This window comes from Podarcis gaigeae (genome assembly GCF_964106915.1).
Source record: "Podarcis gaigeae genome assembly, chromosome: 12".
Classification (NCBI taxonomy): domain Eukaryota; kingdom Metazoa; phylum Chordata; class Lepidosauria; order Squamata; family Lacertidae; genus Podarcis; species Podarcis gaigeae.
The window spans coordinates 7,166,341-7,182,007 of NC_139688.1; the positions used below are offsets into that span (position 1 = coordinate 7,166,341).

At 43.3% G+C, this 15,667-nt stretch overlaps 1 protein-coding gene across 50 annotated transcripts in view; it reads left to right on the forward strand.

Moving 5' to 3' along the window:
- Positions 1-15,667, forward strand: part of OBSCN (obscurin, cytoskeletal calmodulin and titin-interacting RhoGEF) — a 265,894-nt gene that overhangs the window by 226,812 nt on the left and 23,415 nt on the right. For all 50 annotated transcript variants that reach the window (XM_083703814.1, XM_083703862.1, XM_083703817.1 and 47 more), the window contains 6 exons: positions 862-4,216; positions 5,075-5,197; positions 5,897-6,007; positions 6,845-7,012; positions 8,270-8,392; positions 10,335-10,505. In XM_083703814.1, the coding sequence (XP_083559940.1) occupies positions 862-4,216; positions 5,075-5,197; positions 5,897-6,007; positions 6,845-7,012; positions 8,270-8,392; positions 10,335-10,505 (4,051 nt within the window). The remainder of the gene's footprint in view (positions 1-861; positions 4,217-5,074; positions 5,198-5,896; positions 6,008-6,844; positions 7,013-8,269; positions 8,393-10,334; positions 10,506-15,667) is intronic.

Sequence of the window (15,667 nt, forward strand, 5' to 3'; positions counted from 1 at the left end):
ACCCTCCTCCCCCAAGCACATTTAAAAGGACATAGAATGTTAATCGGCCAATGGCTAGGTTAAAAAGAAACGTTTTCTCCTAGCGCCTAAATATATCTAATGAAGTTGCCAGGTGAGCGTTCTAGGGGGAGAGCATTCCACAAACGGGGAGCCATCAGAGAATATTATATGCAAAAGGGGCTCAATATGAGATTGCAAATAACAGACTTTCATTGCCATTGGGTTCACTATATAGTTTCCTTATTTACAAAGCAAACACCAAACCCATTGTCAGGAAACTGCCATCGGAGCTAGAGGCGGAGGGAAGGCTCCAGAGGGATGCCGGAGAGGGTCCCAGTAGGGAGAGAGGCAGCCCATCTGCTGGGGAAGGAAATCAGCGTAACACCAGTGGAGAAGGGGGGCAGATGGGGGAATCGGAGAGGAGGCTCCAGGACTTCTCGCTGGAGACCAGCGGGGAGAGCACGGGTCCTCCGCTGCCCACACCCTCCCTGCGCAGAAGACTTCCGTGCAGGGAGGGTAGGAAGAGACTTGGCGTCAAAGAACTTCTTTGCTGGAAGAAGTTCAAGAAACGCCCATTGACAGATTCTGCCAGCGACTGAGACAGCCATGAAGTGAAAGGCTGTCCAGACAGAAAGGGTTCAACCAGGTAACCTAGCCAGGAGTGGCGGCAACTTACGCACGAGCAACCCCTAGAACCATCACACCCATTAAAACTGCTGCAGGCTAATGTGCACTGATCAGAAATTCTGTTTCCCAAGAAGCTCATCTGGGCATCCATTAGCGCCTCTTGTTGTGCCTTAACTGGTTTTCTCCTCTCAGTTGTTTTAACCCCTTTGCCTTGTGTTTTATTCCACTGCTCAGCGTTCTCTTATGAGCTATAAATCTGTGCTGGTGATGAGACCCATCCCAGAAATCCTGGAGAAAACTCATAAGACCACCTCTCTTGGCATCTCCCGACACCTGTTGGAAGAGAGCAGCTCATCGAGCACCAGTGGATCATCTTCAGACAATGAGATTTCGGCCTCCACAGGAAGAAGGCACTTTGGCCCTACGCCAGGACTTCACTTATCTGTGCTTGAGGGATCGGATTACCCAGAATACCAGGAGTTCATAGCAGAGGCTAAGAATTCTGAATCCTCGCTGCCACTGCTGCTTACAAGACCTAAACAGGCTTCAGCGAAGAGGCAACAGGGTGATCAAACACGCCAAGAAAGTGAAGAATTAATGCCTCGGGGACCAACATTTGACACAGCTTCTTCGCAAGATAAAGCTGGTTTACTGGTACCCGGAGAAGGGGAAATTGAAAGCACCGAAGCAGGAAGGTCCCCTGGATGCGTCCCCAGACATAGTGTCATAAAAAGTACTTTCTACAGCCAGCCTTCAGAGAGTCTTGCCGATGTGCCTTCATCACCAGGCAAAGAGCACAGGAAGCATTTAGAAAGAGCAAAGAGAACGTATAGGAAAGCCGGTTATTCAAAATCAGCTTTAAGTGGCCTCCGTGAACCCCTTCTAGAACAGTTCGAATTGGGAGAGGGAGGATTGTCTGGGGATGAAGAAACGGAGTGGGGCAGAGAAGGCGGAGCTGGTCCTCCGATGACCAAATCGGCTTCTTTTGATACTGCGCAGAAATCGCCGCGAGTTACTTTTCAAGTTTCCAGCAGAAGCCGTTCACTGGATGACTACAAGATGAGAGCGACAAGCTTTGCTGAGGAGCAATACATTGAAGAAGAAGAGAGCGACTTAATTCCCGAGGGCAGTGCTTTTGAGGCTTGCAGCGAAAAGGCCTCAGAAAAGACTTCTGCAAAGGAAGGCTCAAAGAAAATTGTGAAGGGTGAAGTGCCATTCGCACAACTTGGTGAGACGCACAGCTCGTCTTTGGCTGCTCAGCAGCAGGAGAAGGCGTTGATTTCAACTGAAAAAGGGGAGGGTCTGCTTCAGAAACCAGGGCTACCTCTTGCGACAAAGCCGGGAACATCTACCCTAGGAAGGGAAGACTTGGTTTTAACTGCTCAGCACCCAAAGGGTGAAAGTGAGGAAAGGCTATTACCTCAGACATTCAAAGCTCCTCTTTGCAAGGACACGGTTCCTATTCTTCCAAAGGGAGAGATCTCAGATTTGAGAGTCACTCCGCCAGAAACAGCCCCACTGGTCTCCCAAGACAGTGGGAAGGGGAAAGGCCTCCCTGATAATACAATGCTGTCTTCTGTCCAGGGCAAAGAAGGACCTGCCGTTCTTCAGGGGGCATTTAAAAGTGGAGACCAGTTGCCTCAAGTTCCTTCTCTTCAGGGTCAGCAAATTCAGCAAGTTGTTAAGACAAAGGGCAAAAGCCCAGGGGCCCTGCAGACTATGCCAGTGGTGGAAGGCTCTTTGGTTTTACATCAGAAGCCTTCAGAAGTTCTCCTGGAGAGTAAAAGCTCAAGTCTTCCGGGCTCGCAGGCAGCTGGAGGGAAAGAGCAGCAGATTCTACCACAGAAACCATCAGCACCTGGCCAGGCAAAATCAGCTGCATTAAAGGGCAAAGGCACAGCTAGTTTAGCTATTTCTCAAGCAAAAGCTGCCCCAGTTTCAAACGCTGAGCCTAAGCATTCATACCAAACACCTCCCATGCACAGTGAGATGAAAGTTCCTGTTAGAGAAGGTGATGTTTCTGCTGGCTTAGAGACTTTGCCTACTTCTATATCAGTCTCTCATGGAGAAAGTCAAAAGCCTCCTAAGTCCTTCATTCACAGCAAAGCAGCTCCTGCTCCTGGTGAGATGAGGAAGCCTTCTCAACAAGCAGATACCGCCCAAGCATTGATCCATGAGCGGGAACACCATAAACGTCTACAGCAGAGACATTTTGCCCCAGGAAAGAGAAAGCTTGATGCCTTTCCTGGAGAGAGGCAAATTTTAACAGCTTCACAAGGCAAAGCTATTCCAATTTCTCTCTCTGAACCGGAAGAACGAGAACTCGTTTATCGTACACAACTTGCTTCCAGTGAGGACGAGTCTGTATTCCAGAAAGACCAAGGGCCATCTGTTTCAGGTTTCTTCCAAGCAAGAGTTGTGCCGTTTTCCGCCTCTGGGGGAGAAATCCCGGCTACTCAAAAGGAAACCCCATATTCCATTGGACAAGGAAGAACCAGAGGACATGTTCATCATCAGAAACCTGCTATTTATAGTGACACAGAGGCTGAAGCCCTGGAGTACTTAGTTGATGAGATGGTTTGCCTGTCAAAAGAGATGACTGCTTTAGCAGAGTCTGTTTCTGACCCAGAGGGATCCAGGAGACACATTTCTCCATCCAGGGAGGTGTTCTACCCAGGCTCACCTGGGCAAGCAGTAAGACCGGCCACCAGATACCTTGTTCGGAGAGGAAAAAGAGAAGGGGGCATTGGCTTAGCAGACCCCTCAGAAGCAGATATCATATATCCTGGAGAAGAAGAGTATTTCAGTGTGCTACCATCCATGGGCAAGAAACCCAGGATCTCTCCCCCTTTTGAAGGCATGGGTTATGTAGGCGCAGAAATGCCCATGGTATCTCATTTTGGTAGTTCTGGGTTTGGGGACAGATTCTCCTATTACTGTGACAGCCAAAGAAGTGACCAAATGTGCGAAATCCGCTTAGTACAGATTCAGGACCTCTCAGAGGACATGCCTCGTCCTGATAGCAAGACAGCAAAATTTGACATCTCTGAAGTAGAGCCTGCCTTTCTCAACCTGTACGAACTCTATGACATTGTGTACTTCCCATTTGAGTTCCTCAGCTTCAGAAAAGCCCCCGAGAATCTACCCAGCAAAAGACGTTTGCCTATGGGCGAAAAAGCAAAGTTGCTACCGGGAATGAAATCTCATGCACATCAGGATAAAAAAATATGTGCCAGGGATAATAACTTGAAAGGTGAGGCTGCACAGGAAGCTCCCAGAGATGAAGAGAAAACTCCACCTGAGTTGGACGTAGAGCCAAAAGAAGCCAAAGCACCCCGGCTAGGAAATAGGTCTGATTCAGAAGGTAACATACCAGCTGGGTCTCAACAAATCTATGGTCTCCTGGAAGACCCGGCCAAACAGCGGAGGAGCTCTTTACAAGACAAAGTGGGGCTCTTCAAGCCCTTTGTCAGATCTCAGTCCGTGGAGTTGGTGGAGCAAAGTCTAAAGAAGAAGGTAAAAGCATCCGTCACCCACCTCTCAAGAATGTTGACGAGAAAGTCATCTTCTGATCAGGAAAGCAGGGAAGGTAATAATTTTATATGTGTGCATGTTTCTTTTCTTAGGCTCAGGGTAAAGGAGGTCTGAAGACCTGGCTCAGTGAGAGGTGACCATGAGAAGTTACCAGGTATCTGAGAACCTGCTATAGCAACCCTAAAATGTTGCTCTGAAGACCGCCTTCACTAGATACTTAACTATATCCTACAAAGACCCAAACACACCTTGTGATTAAGCACAGTAACTGAGAAGGCAGCGGCTGGAGTAGGACAATTTCTTCTCTCGAGCATGCAATTATGTACACTATTTTACATGGCTTTCCCAAAGGCTTAAGTGGCCCTATTGGGTTTTTTTGGCTGCCTCATTGTATGAGTTCAGGGCAGGTACCAATGATGTAGAATCACAGAATAATAGAACTGTAGAGCTGAAAGGGATCCTGATCAAAGTCCAAACACCTGCAATGCAGCTGAGCCATACAGGAATCAAACCTGCAACCTTGGTGTTATCAGCACCATGCTCTAACCAACTGAGCTATCCAGGCTGTCCTAAAAATGTATATACAGTCATACCTCGGGTTACAGACACTTCATGTTGCATTTTTTGGGGTTATGGACTGCCGAAATCCGGAAATATCGGACTGGTTACTTCCAGGTTTCAGTGGTCGCACATGCACATAAGTGCTAAATCGCGCTTTGCGCATGCGCAGAAGCTCTCAATCGCAACCCGCATGTGCGCAGGTGCGCTGCTGCGGGTTGCAAACATGCATCCCGCACGGATCACATTCTCAACCCGAACATCCACTGTATATATAAATATCTAGTTAAATCACTAATGCCTAAGGCACCCATCACTGGGTTGTCTTTACAGTGGTTCATTTCATTTTCAACAGGCTCAGAGGAGCGGAAGGGTGAGCTACAAGAAAGAGCATCTTTGACAGAGGCTTCTGGAGGCTTGAAAAAGAAAACAGGGTTCCCTTCATTTACTCTTCCAAGCCTCAAAACAAAGGAGAAAGGTACTATCACATTGTTTGTTTGTTGCATTACAACTAGACCCTGGGAAAGCACAGCTTGAAAACTGTAGAAACGTTGTACGATTGAAGCTTCCTTATTAAATTAAAAAGGTAAAAGTTAAAGGAGCCCTGACAGTTAAGTCCAGTCGTGAACGACTCTGGAGTTGTGGTGCTCATCTCGCTTTACTGGCCGAGGGAGCCGGCGTTTGTCCACAGACAGTTTTTCCGGGTCATGCGGCCAGCATGACTAAGCCGCTTCTGGCAAAACCAGAGCAGCACACGGAAACACCATTTACCTTCCCGCCAGAGCGGTACCTAGTTATCTACTTGCACTTTGACGTGCTTTTGAACTGCTAGGTTGGCAGGAGCAGGGACCGAGCAAAGGGAGCTCACCCCGTCGCGGGGATTCGAGCCTCCGACCTTCTGATTGGTAATCCCTAGGCTCAGTGGTTTAGACCACAGCGCCACCCGCGCCCCCTTTTATTAAATTAGCCATCGTACAAATTGCACCAATACAAAGGACCAGCTAGGATTGCTAGATTGCAACCTGGAGATCTGGAAATGGGAGAAAATGCGGCTTACTCCTCTGGTTCTCTCTGTTGATTTAGAAATGTGTGCTAGAGAAGGTAAAACCCAACGCATTTCAGATATCTGCTTCCTGCCTCACTGACCTGTGTTCTCTAAAGTTCTCTTCCTTTTCAGCACCTTCTTTTGCTGAAGAGCTCACTGACCAGACCATTGCCTTGGGGCAGTCTCTGACGCTGTCCTGCCGGACATCTGCCCATTCATCACCCAACGTCGAATGGTTCAAAGGTGATGTAACCTCTACACCTGGCCACCTGCGATGAATCTGTAACAAAGCAACGGCAGAACCATTTCTCTATTTGTTAGACCCTTTTCTTCAACAAATCCCTTCCCACACTTTAACATGTGCATAAACATGTGGGAGAAAGAGGGTAGTGAATGAATGAGGTGGGAGCGGAAGCCAGAATTTCCCTACCTGAAATATGCACAATTAGGCAGGCACCTTTGCTATATTGTTTTAGATACCTCCTGAACTTTTTGTTTTGGCCAACCTACCCAGGCTTATAATATAATTACCTATATGTCTTTTAAAAGTTTGCTGGTTTCTTTTTCTTCTTCTTCTTCTTCTTGATTTATTTTTATTCGTTTTTAATTTTAGTTTTATGCATATATTTGTTTTCGCTTAAACTGAATCTTAGCCGTTATTAATCTTCCAATTTTATTTGTACAACACTTGAAAAACTGCTTGATCGAGTAGCTTATAAATTTCCTATTTAAATAAATCTAGAGCCTATAAAAGGAAAGGCTGTTCAAAAGGATAGCTGTTTTGTTATCAAGTGGACATAGGCACTGTCATCCATCCCATCCAGGGGAAAGAAAATCAGCCATTATTCTGAACCCAGGAACCAAGAGGGAATAGGAAGGATTCCCATTTCTTTTCAAGCCTCGTGGCTTCCAGGTCTACTCTAGAGGAGAGTCGCTCCCACCCTCTGCACCCTACATTCTAGGGCTGACATAATGCCTCTACTCAAGATTCTTCACGTACCTCTTTCTGTGATTTCATAAGATTTCATAACCTTGACCCATTCATATATATTATTTTTGTATTTCATTTCCACCTTCCAGATGGAGCAGCCATTCGTAGTACGGACAGGATCCTGATCTCCTCTACGCTCAAACACTTCCAGCTTTTAACAATATTAGCAGCCACATCCAATGATTTTGGCACTTATACATGTGTAGCCACCAACGCCCAGGGCACAGTTTCCACCTCCTGTGTAATAAGGAAAGCAGGTAAAGGAACAAATTATTTCCCCTTTGATCCTTTGAACATGTAGCATAGCATTTCCCAAATGATCTTTGGCAGGAAAATCCTAGCACGGCTTTCTCTCTGACAGGCCAACTTTCCATGTGCAGCAATATTTTTTGTGCAGGACAGCATTCAGAAATACAGTGGTACCTCGGGTTAAGTACTTAATTGGTTCCAGAGGTCTGTTCTTAACCTGAAACTGTTCTTAACCTGAAGCACCACTTTAGTTAATGGGGCCTCCCGCTGCCGCCGCGCTGCCGGAGCACGATTTCTGTTCTCATCCTGAAGCAAAGTTCTTAACCTGAGGTACTATTTCTGGGGTAGCAGAGTCTGTAACCTGAAGCGTATTTAACCTGAAGCGTATGTAACCCGAGGTACCACTGTAGAGCCTTTCTGCTTTCTCTGAATCAATACAGTCTATCAGGAATCATTCACAAAAGCCTTGTCCCATCTTGGAATGCAAGCTGGTGACACCTCTAAAACTCCCCTGTTCTCACTGGCCCCAGCCTCCCGGTAGCTCCAGTAAAACAAAATGGGAGGCTTCGCTACAAGCTATGACCGGAGGTCCATGTCTATACCTCCATAAAGACTCTGAGAACTTTCAGGCAATTAGTATGACTCTTGCAGCAAGGAGAAAGAGGCGGCACATCAGATGGGCTTGAGCAAGGTGTTTGTCAAGTCCTGGGGTGTTTGGGGTTGTTACCTGCTAAATAACTGACAAACAACAGGTGCCGGCATAGGATAGTCAAATTGGACTTACCACTAATTGGCATGCAATCAGCACATCTAGTTTCTGCAATACAAATAGGAGCTGTGATCTGCGGCTGAGGCAATCCAAGCATTATCAGCACCATGTGATTGAAAATGGGGTTAGCTCTTTTCCCTATGACAAAATCCTGATGAAAATTGCCCCCTCACTGAAAGCAGTAGTCACACAGTAGGGTAGCTTCTGCTGGTGGGAGAAATTTCTTTGGGCAAATAGTAGTTGTAAGGGGAGCATTTTCATTGGGTTTGTGGCATGGGGCATCAAACTCAGTTCCCTTCCTCTTGGCAGCTATGTATGCTTTAAATATCTATGATGTTGATGTTTGTTTACTAAACTGATATACCACCCTTCATCCGAATATCACAGGGTGCTTTACAGCATCAAGCACAAGAGCTAAAGTTTGGTCCTAAGTTTACATTGTGGATGGCTTCATTCTACCAGTCACAGACTTAAATTTTGTCTTCCACTTTGACAGAGACACCTTCGAACCCACCATCTCCTGATATTGTTGAGGTTCTTGAAGATGGAGTGGAGTTGGCCTGGAAGCCTGTGGAACTGAACACTCCCGTTACTTACTCTGTACTTTGCAAAAAAGAAGGTAAATAAATGAGAACTGCTTCCTTGTACAAACTGACCCTTCCAGCTATGATTCTAGGATCCAGCCTGTGGTTTCTGGTGGAAGGAATCTCCTGCATTGTCAGGGTGGCGATGTGGTCTAAACCACAGAGCCTAGAGCTTGGTGATCAGAAGGTTGGCGGTTCGAATCCCCGCAACGGGGTGAGCTCCCATTGTTTGATCCCAGCTCCTGCCAACCTAGCAGTTTGAAAGCACGTCAAAGTGCACGTAGATAAATAGGTACCGCTCCGTCGGGAAGGTAAACGGTGTTTCCGTGTGCTGCTCTGGTTCGCCAGAAGCAGCTTAGTCATGCTAGCGACATAACCCGGAAGCTGTCTGCAGACAAATACCGGCTCCCTCGGCCTATAGAGCGAGATGAGTGCCGCAACCCCAGAGCCGTCCGCGTCTGGACCTAATGGTCAGGGCTACCTTTACCTTTACTAGAAACATTGCTGAGGCATCTCTCAGGCCCCACCACAACTACTAAATCATAAAATCACCTGGAGCAGTCTAATCCACTCCCACAACTCAGGTATCATAAGGTCAAGCCATAAAATCATATAATCTTAGAGTTGGAAGGGACACAAGGGTCTTCAAGTCTTAACCCTCTGCAATGCAGGAATCTCAGCTAAAGCATCCATGACAGATGGCCAGCCAACCTCTGCCTTAAAATTCCAATGAAGAAACTATATGGAACTTGCCGAACTGACTGGGAGACTCCGAGACCAGAGAGAAGAGACAGTGGAAGAAGATTGGGAAAAGTTTAAAGAATATTTGGGGGGGGGGAATATGTTAATATTTAAATCTTAGAATAGCTTTGGAAGTGGATATAGGCTGTAGGGTTAGAAGTAGAAGATAGTGTATTTTAAAATAGTATTATATGTGAGGGATAAAATGTGAAGACTTTTATGGTAAAAGTAAGTGTGATAAAAAATTAAAAATTATGACATGTGTAAACTGCTAAAGATGAGGTAAAATGAAAATCAGACGGGGGGACTTGGGGAAGCTCACCTAACAATGTTTAGAAAAAACAAGGATAAGACAAGAATTTGTTTGCATTGTTTGTTTTCCCTGTTTGTGTTGTTTATTTGTCTTATAAAATGAATAATTTTTTGGGGGGGGGAATGAAAAATAAAATTGCTATGAAGGAGACTCCATAACCTCCCGAGGGAGACTGTTCCACTGTTGAACAGCTCTTACTATCAGCTGTATTTAGTCGGAATCTCCTTTCTTGTAACTTGAAGTTTAGTAACTCAAACTTTGGTTTGAGTCCTACCTTCCAGAGCTGGAGAAAACAAGCTTGCTCCATCTCCCACGAGACAACTCTTTAGATAAAAGCGAAACATGATAGAGTCAGCCTTGCCAATAGCTCCCCCACCCCCCTTCTACTAACAAATAGTAATTGAGGGTGGGGTGTTTGTTGCTTCAAATCCTATAAAATACGTTGCACAAGAGACTACAGCAGGACAAGCGAGAGTGAATGTGGTGCAATCATTTTGCTCTGGATTCTCTCTGAAATGCTTTCCATAATGAAAGCTCTGCACTCCTGAGAAATCTGGATTTGCATCTAAGCTTTTTCAGTTCTCTTCGGCAGAGAGGGGCTTTTAAAAACAATCTGGTTCCTTTCTGAATCTTGAGAAAGTATGAGGCTGCTTTCAAGGAAACAGCTTGAAGTAACATAAAATTCATTTTAAAAACTGAAATCCCATAGAGAGGGGAGAAGGGTGGATGCAGGACTGATTATTGTGCTTTTGAGAGATTGCACACATCTCTTTAATGGTGCACCTGTCTAAAGTGGTAGAAGACAGAATATTCATTTCTGCAATAGCTGGAAATCTCCCTCCCTGTGCGTCCTAATCCAAGCCCATCTGGTCAAAATACGACATTGTTACACTAAACTTTATTCTTCTCTTTTGTTGGCCCAGACGGTGAATGGAAGACTCTGGCCAGTGACATCTCGGAGTGCTGCTACACTGCTGAGCATCTCCCTCGGGGTTTGGTGTTATCCTTCCGGTTTGCCTGCGTCAGCAAAAGTGGTGTAGGGCCGTATAGCAACCCAACTGCCAAAGTGAGAATTGGTGACACGGATCCAGCAGGTAACAACATAATCCACTCTGAATAGAGTTCCTGTACTTTTCCTCTCCAGCAGCATAAGCCTGGAAATGCCATTTATAGCCACGTGAGCAGACAGGGTTCCTTACTTTCCTCCGTCCTTCTCATTCAAGCTGGAATCCTTATCTTTGCATTTCTGCCTTTTCTCCTCCATGGAAAGAACTCTCCAAAACACCACAGGGGGATGAACAGGTCTCATGACTTATGCCATTTCACTGTAATCCAGGAGACTTAGCCATGCCTACAAACCCAACTGCATGTACTAGGCCCAGGCCTTCTCTTCATGTTGTTGTGGTGGCTGCTGTCCTAGTTGCAGCTCCTTGTTCTCCATTGGAGGTCAAGTCTCAGCATCATTTTGTTTTCAGGAGCAGCTTTCTATGGGGCAGGAGGAACTAGGGAGAAAGTCCATTCAGTTGACATTTAAAGACAGATTTACATATTTCTTTTTTTTTTTTTTTTGCATTTTAAAATTTTATTGAGTTTGATTAAATATACATTATATACATTATATTCGAATTTCGGCGTTTCTTATCATTTTGGGCTTCCTTCAGCGATGTTGACATTCATTCGTGTTTGAGTCTTAGAATCACATCCCCTCCTTTCATATTGCCATTCGTACCTCCTTTTTTACATTGTTTCAATTAAACAATACTTGTTAGCTCTTTACAAAGCCTCTTTAAATGCCACTAACGTTGTATTTACAAAACATTTGTTCTCCAGATAACCCACGAATTTCCCCCAGTCTTCAATAAAGTTTTGATCTTTTAAGTATCTTATTTTCCCTGTCAGTTTGTCCAGCTCGGCGTATTCTGTTAATTTTGCTCTCCACTCTGCCACCATTGGGATTTCTTCCTGCTTCCATCTCTGAGCTAACACAATTCTGGCTGCCGTGACCGCGTACTGGAAGAGTTTGTAATCCTTTTTCCTAATATCCTTTCCCATAATGCAAAGTAAGAAAGCTTCTGGTTTTTTGACAAAAGTATAGCCTAACATCTTTTTCAGTTCATTGTATACTTCCTCCCAGAAGCTTTTAACTTTCTTGCATTCCCACCATAGATGGTAAAATGTCCCTTCCTTTTGTTTGCATTTCCAACATTTGTTGTCTACCTTGTACATCTTGGCCAATTTCACGGGTGTCATATACCACCTGTATTGCATTTTCATCACATTTTCCCTGAGTAACATACAGGCCGTAAATTTTATATTCACTCTCCAAAGCTTTTCCCAGTCTTCCATTTGAATATTATACCCGATATCCCTCGCCCACTGTACCATCACTGACTTCACCACCTCCTCCTTCGTGTGCCACTCCAAAAGTATTTTATACATTTTAGAGAGGTTTTTATGTTCACTGTTTATTATCTCTTTTTGAAATATTGATTCTTTTTCCTCATAGCCCCTTTCCTTCACCTCTGCTTTAAACATCTCATTTATCTGGAAGTAGTGGAGCCACCCCTGTGTGAGCGTTTTAACCTGGTCGTATGGTTTAACTTTCCACTTCCCTCCTTCATTTATGACCATTTCTCCATACATCCCCCTCTTTTCTTCCATATTAACTTTCTTAACGCTTGTTAAATCCTGGGGAGAAAGCCAGTGTGGTGTTCTCGGCTCTAATATGTTCTTATATCTGTCCCAGACCTCTATTAGTGGGCCCTTAAAGATGTGACTGGTGAACCCCTTGTGCGCCCTTTTTTTATCCTTCCATAGGTATGCGTGCCACCCAAATTTGTTGTTGTACCCTTCAAGGTCTAATAACTCTCTGTTTTCCAGCTTAACCCATTCTTTCATCCAACACAAACATGTCGCTTCGTAATAAAGTCTCATGTCTGGTAGGGCGAAGCCCCCTCTTTCTGTAGCATCCGTCAACAACTTAAATTTAATTCTGGGTTTCTTCCCTTCCCAAACATATCTAGAGATGGCTTTTTGCCATTCTTTAAAATTTTTTGTTCCTTTTAGTATGGGTAATGTTTGGAATAGAAATAACAGCTTGGGTAACAACATCATTTTCACCATAGATATTCTTCCCCAGAATGATAGTTTCATTCTGGCCCAAACCTCTAAATTTTTTTTAATTTTATTCCAGACCGGAATGTAATTGTTTTGATATAGGTCAATATTTTTGTCGGTAATCCAGATTCCTAAGTATTTTATCTTTTTAACAACCTCAATTCCAGTTTGTTGTTGTACTATTGCAGCCTTATCCTGATCCAAGTTTTTAACGATCATTTTTGTCTTACTCTTATTCAATTTGAATCCTGCAAGTTTCCCAAATTCCTCCATCTCGTCCAGAATCACCCTTATACTTTCTATAGGTTCTTCCACCGTTAAAACCACATCGTCTGCATAAGCTTTAACTTTGTACTCATTTGAACCTAATGTTATCCCTTTAATTTGCTTGTTTTGTCTTATTGCATTCAGCAGCACTTCTAGGACTACTATAAAGAGCAACGGTGAGAGCGGGCAGCCCTGCCTCGTTCCCTTAGAAATTTTTATTTCCTCAGTAATAACTCCATTGACTATGAGTCTCGCCTTCTGCTCAGTGTAAATTGCCCCTATACCATTTAAGAACTCCTGTCCCACTTCCATTACCTCCAAATTTTTAAACATAAAGTCCCAAATTATATTATCGAAGGCTTTCTCCGCGTCTATGAAGATTAGGCTAGCTGGTTTATCGCGACTATCTGATAGGTATTCGATAAGGTTAATTATGAATCTTGTATTGTTTCTTATTAACCTACCCGGGAGAAAGCCCGTCTGATCTTCATGTATCATCCTTGTTAATATCTTTTTTAGTCTTTTGGCTAGAATACCGGCAAAGATCTTGTAGTCCGTGTTTAATAAGGAGATGGGTCTGTAGTTCCTAACTTGAGTTAGATCCGAGTCTTGTTTGGGGATAATTGTTATAAAGGCCTCTTTCCACGAACCGGGCATGTCTCTTTCTTTTAAAATGTTGTTCATTACTTCCATTAGTGGTGTTATCAATGTATCTTTCATTTCCTTATAGTAACTCGGTGTGAACCCGTCTGGACCCGGTGCCTTTCCTCTTTTCAGTTCTTTTATCACCTGTTCTATCTCTGTTCTGCAGATTGGGGCATTTAGCTGATCTTTTTCCTCTGATGACATCTTCTTCACCATCTTTTCTTTTAAATATCTTTCTATCTTTTTCTTGTTATTCCTTTCTTTATTTCTGTAAAGATGCTCATAAAAATCCAAGAACTCTTTTCTAATTTCTTTCGGGTCAGTTGTTTCTTCTCCGTTTATTACTATTTTGTTGATTGTATTTTGCTCCTTCCTCTTTTTGACTTGCCACGCAAGCCATTTGCCTGACTTATTGGCGAATTCAAAGTTTTTTTGTCTTAACCATTTAATATTCCACTCAACCTCCTTATTTATTATAATTGCAACCTGTGTTTGGAGGGACTTTATTTCCTGCATTATTCTTTCATTATTCGGCTTTTTGATCAGTTTCTGCTCATTATCCATAATCTGTCTCAAAATCTCTTTTAACCTCTTTTCCTTGTTCTTTTTTTTCAAGACATTTTGTTGGATAAAGAGGCCCCTCATTACAGCCTTACTTGTGTCCCATACCGTACTTGTTTTCACCCCTTTGTCGAGATTGTCTAGGAAGTATTCCCCTAGTTTTTTCCGAATTCTTTCAACAAATTTTTGGTCATCCCATAGGTTATCATTTAATCTCCATCTAAAGGTTCGTTCTTCCACTCCCTTCATCTCCATTTCGATTAGATTATGATCTGATATAACTTTAGCCTGGATTTCGACTTTTTTAACTCTTGGTGACAGTTCATTCGATATCCATATTTGGTCTAATCTTGAGAATGACTGGTTCGGCTCTGAATGATATGTGAATTGTTTCTCTAAAGGGTGTTTCAGTCTCCATATGTCGATAAGGTTGCAAGTCTTAGTCAATGTGAAAAATGTCTTAGGTAATTTACCATCTCTATTTTTTGAGTTTCTTAGTCGGTCCATTTCATTTGAAACCACATCATTCAGGTCTCCCATTAGTATGATTTTTTGGTCCATGTATTCAAATAACTTTTCTTCCAATGAGCTAAAAAATTCTGTTTTATTCCCATTAGGGGCATAAATCCCCACTATTATCAATACTTCGCCTTGCCAATTTATACGTACCGCAATTATTCTTCCTTCCTCATCCTTAAATAATTCGTGTGCCTCAATTTTGCTTTTAATATATAATACAACTCCCCTTTTTTTCTCTTTGTCTGAGGAGATGAATTCGTTCCCTAACCTCTTATTAATCAGGATTTTTCTTTGTTTCTTCGCCACATGCGTTTCTTGTAAACATGTGACATCCAGGTTCTTCTTTTTTAAGAAACGCTCAATTCCATTCCGTTTTTTCTTATCGTTCATCCCATTAACATTCCAACTACATAATTTTAATGTCATTTTTATTGAATTTAGTTTTTTGTTTTGTTTTTTTGTTTTACCTAAAGTCTCTCTGGTTCTTCTCCTTCTTCGTCTTCTTCCTCTTCCTCTGTTTTCCTTTCGCTCCGATCTTCCTCTTCTCCCAGCTCTGATTCCACCCTCGGACTTCTTCCGCCTTCAGCTCCTTTCGACTCCTCCTCTCCTTGCTGAAGTTCTTTGTATCTTCTTGTAAACTTTCCTACTTCTTCGGGGCTTGTCAGCCTTCTTTTAACTCCTTTATAAAAGAAGGAAACACCCTCCGGGAATTCCCAACGAAAGTCTATTCTATTTTTTTTTAGTAGTTGCACCAGTGGTTTATATGATTCTCTACGTTTCAGCAGTCTTATAGGAATATCTTTAAATACAATTATATAGTTCCCATCAATGTACAATCTCTTCTCTCTATTCCTTTGTAGAATCAGGTTCCTCATCTCTTTATCTTTAAATGTAACTAAACAGTCGCCTGGAAGTTTCCTTACTTTACTTGCTTTAGTTTTCATTCTGTATGCATTTAGAATTGTTCCTGCCACTTCCTCCTCTGCTAACTCCATCCACTGTGCTATTTCCTTTGTTAATCTTTCTTTTATATTTTCGTTTTGTAATTCCGGGACCTGTCTCATTCTTAAATTCACTTCCCTTTGTTTGAGTTCGTTCATCGCGATGGAGTCTTTTAATTCTTCCTGTATTTTATGTAAGTCTGCTA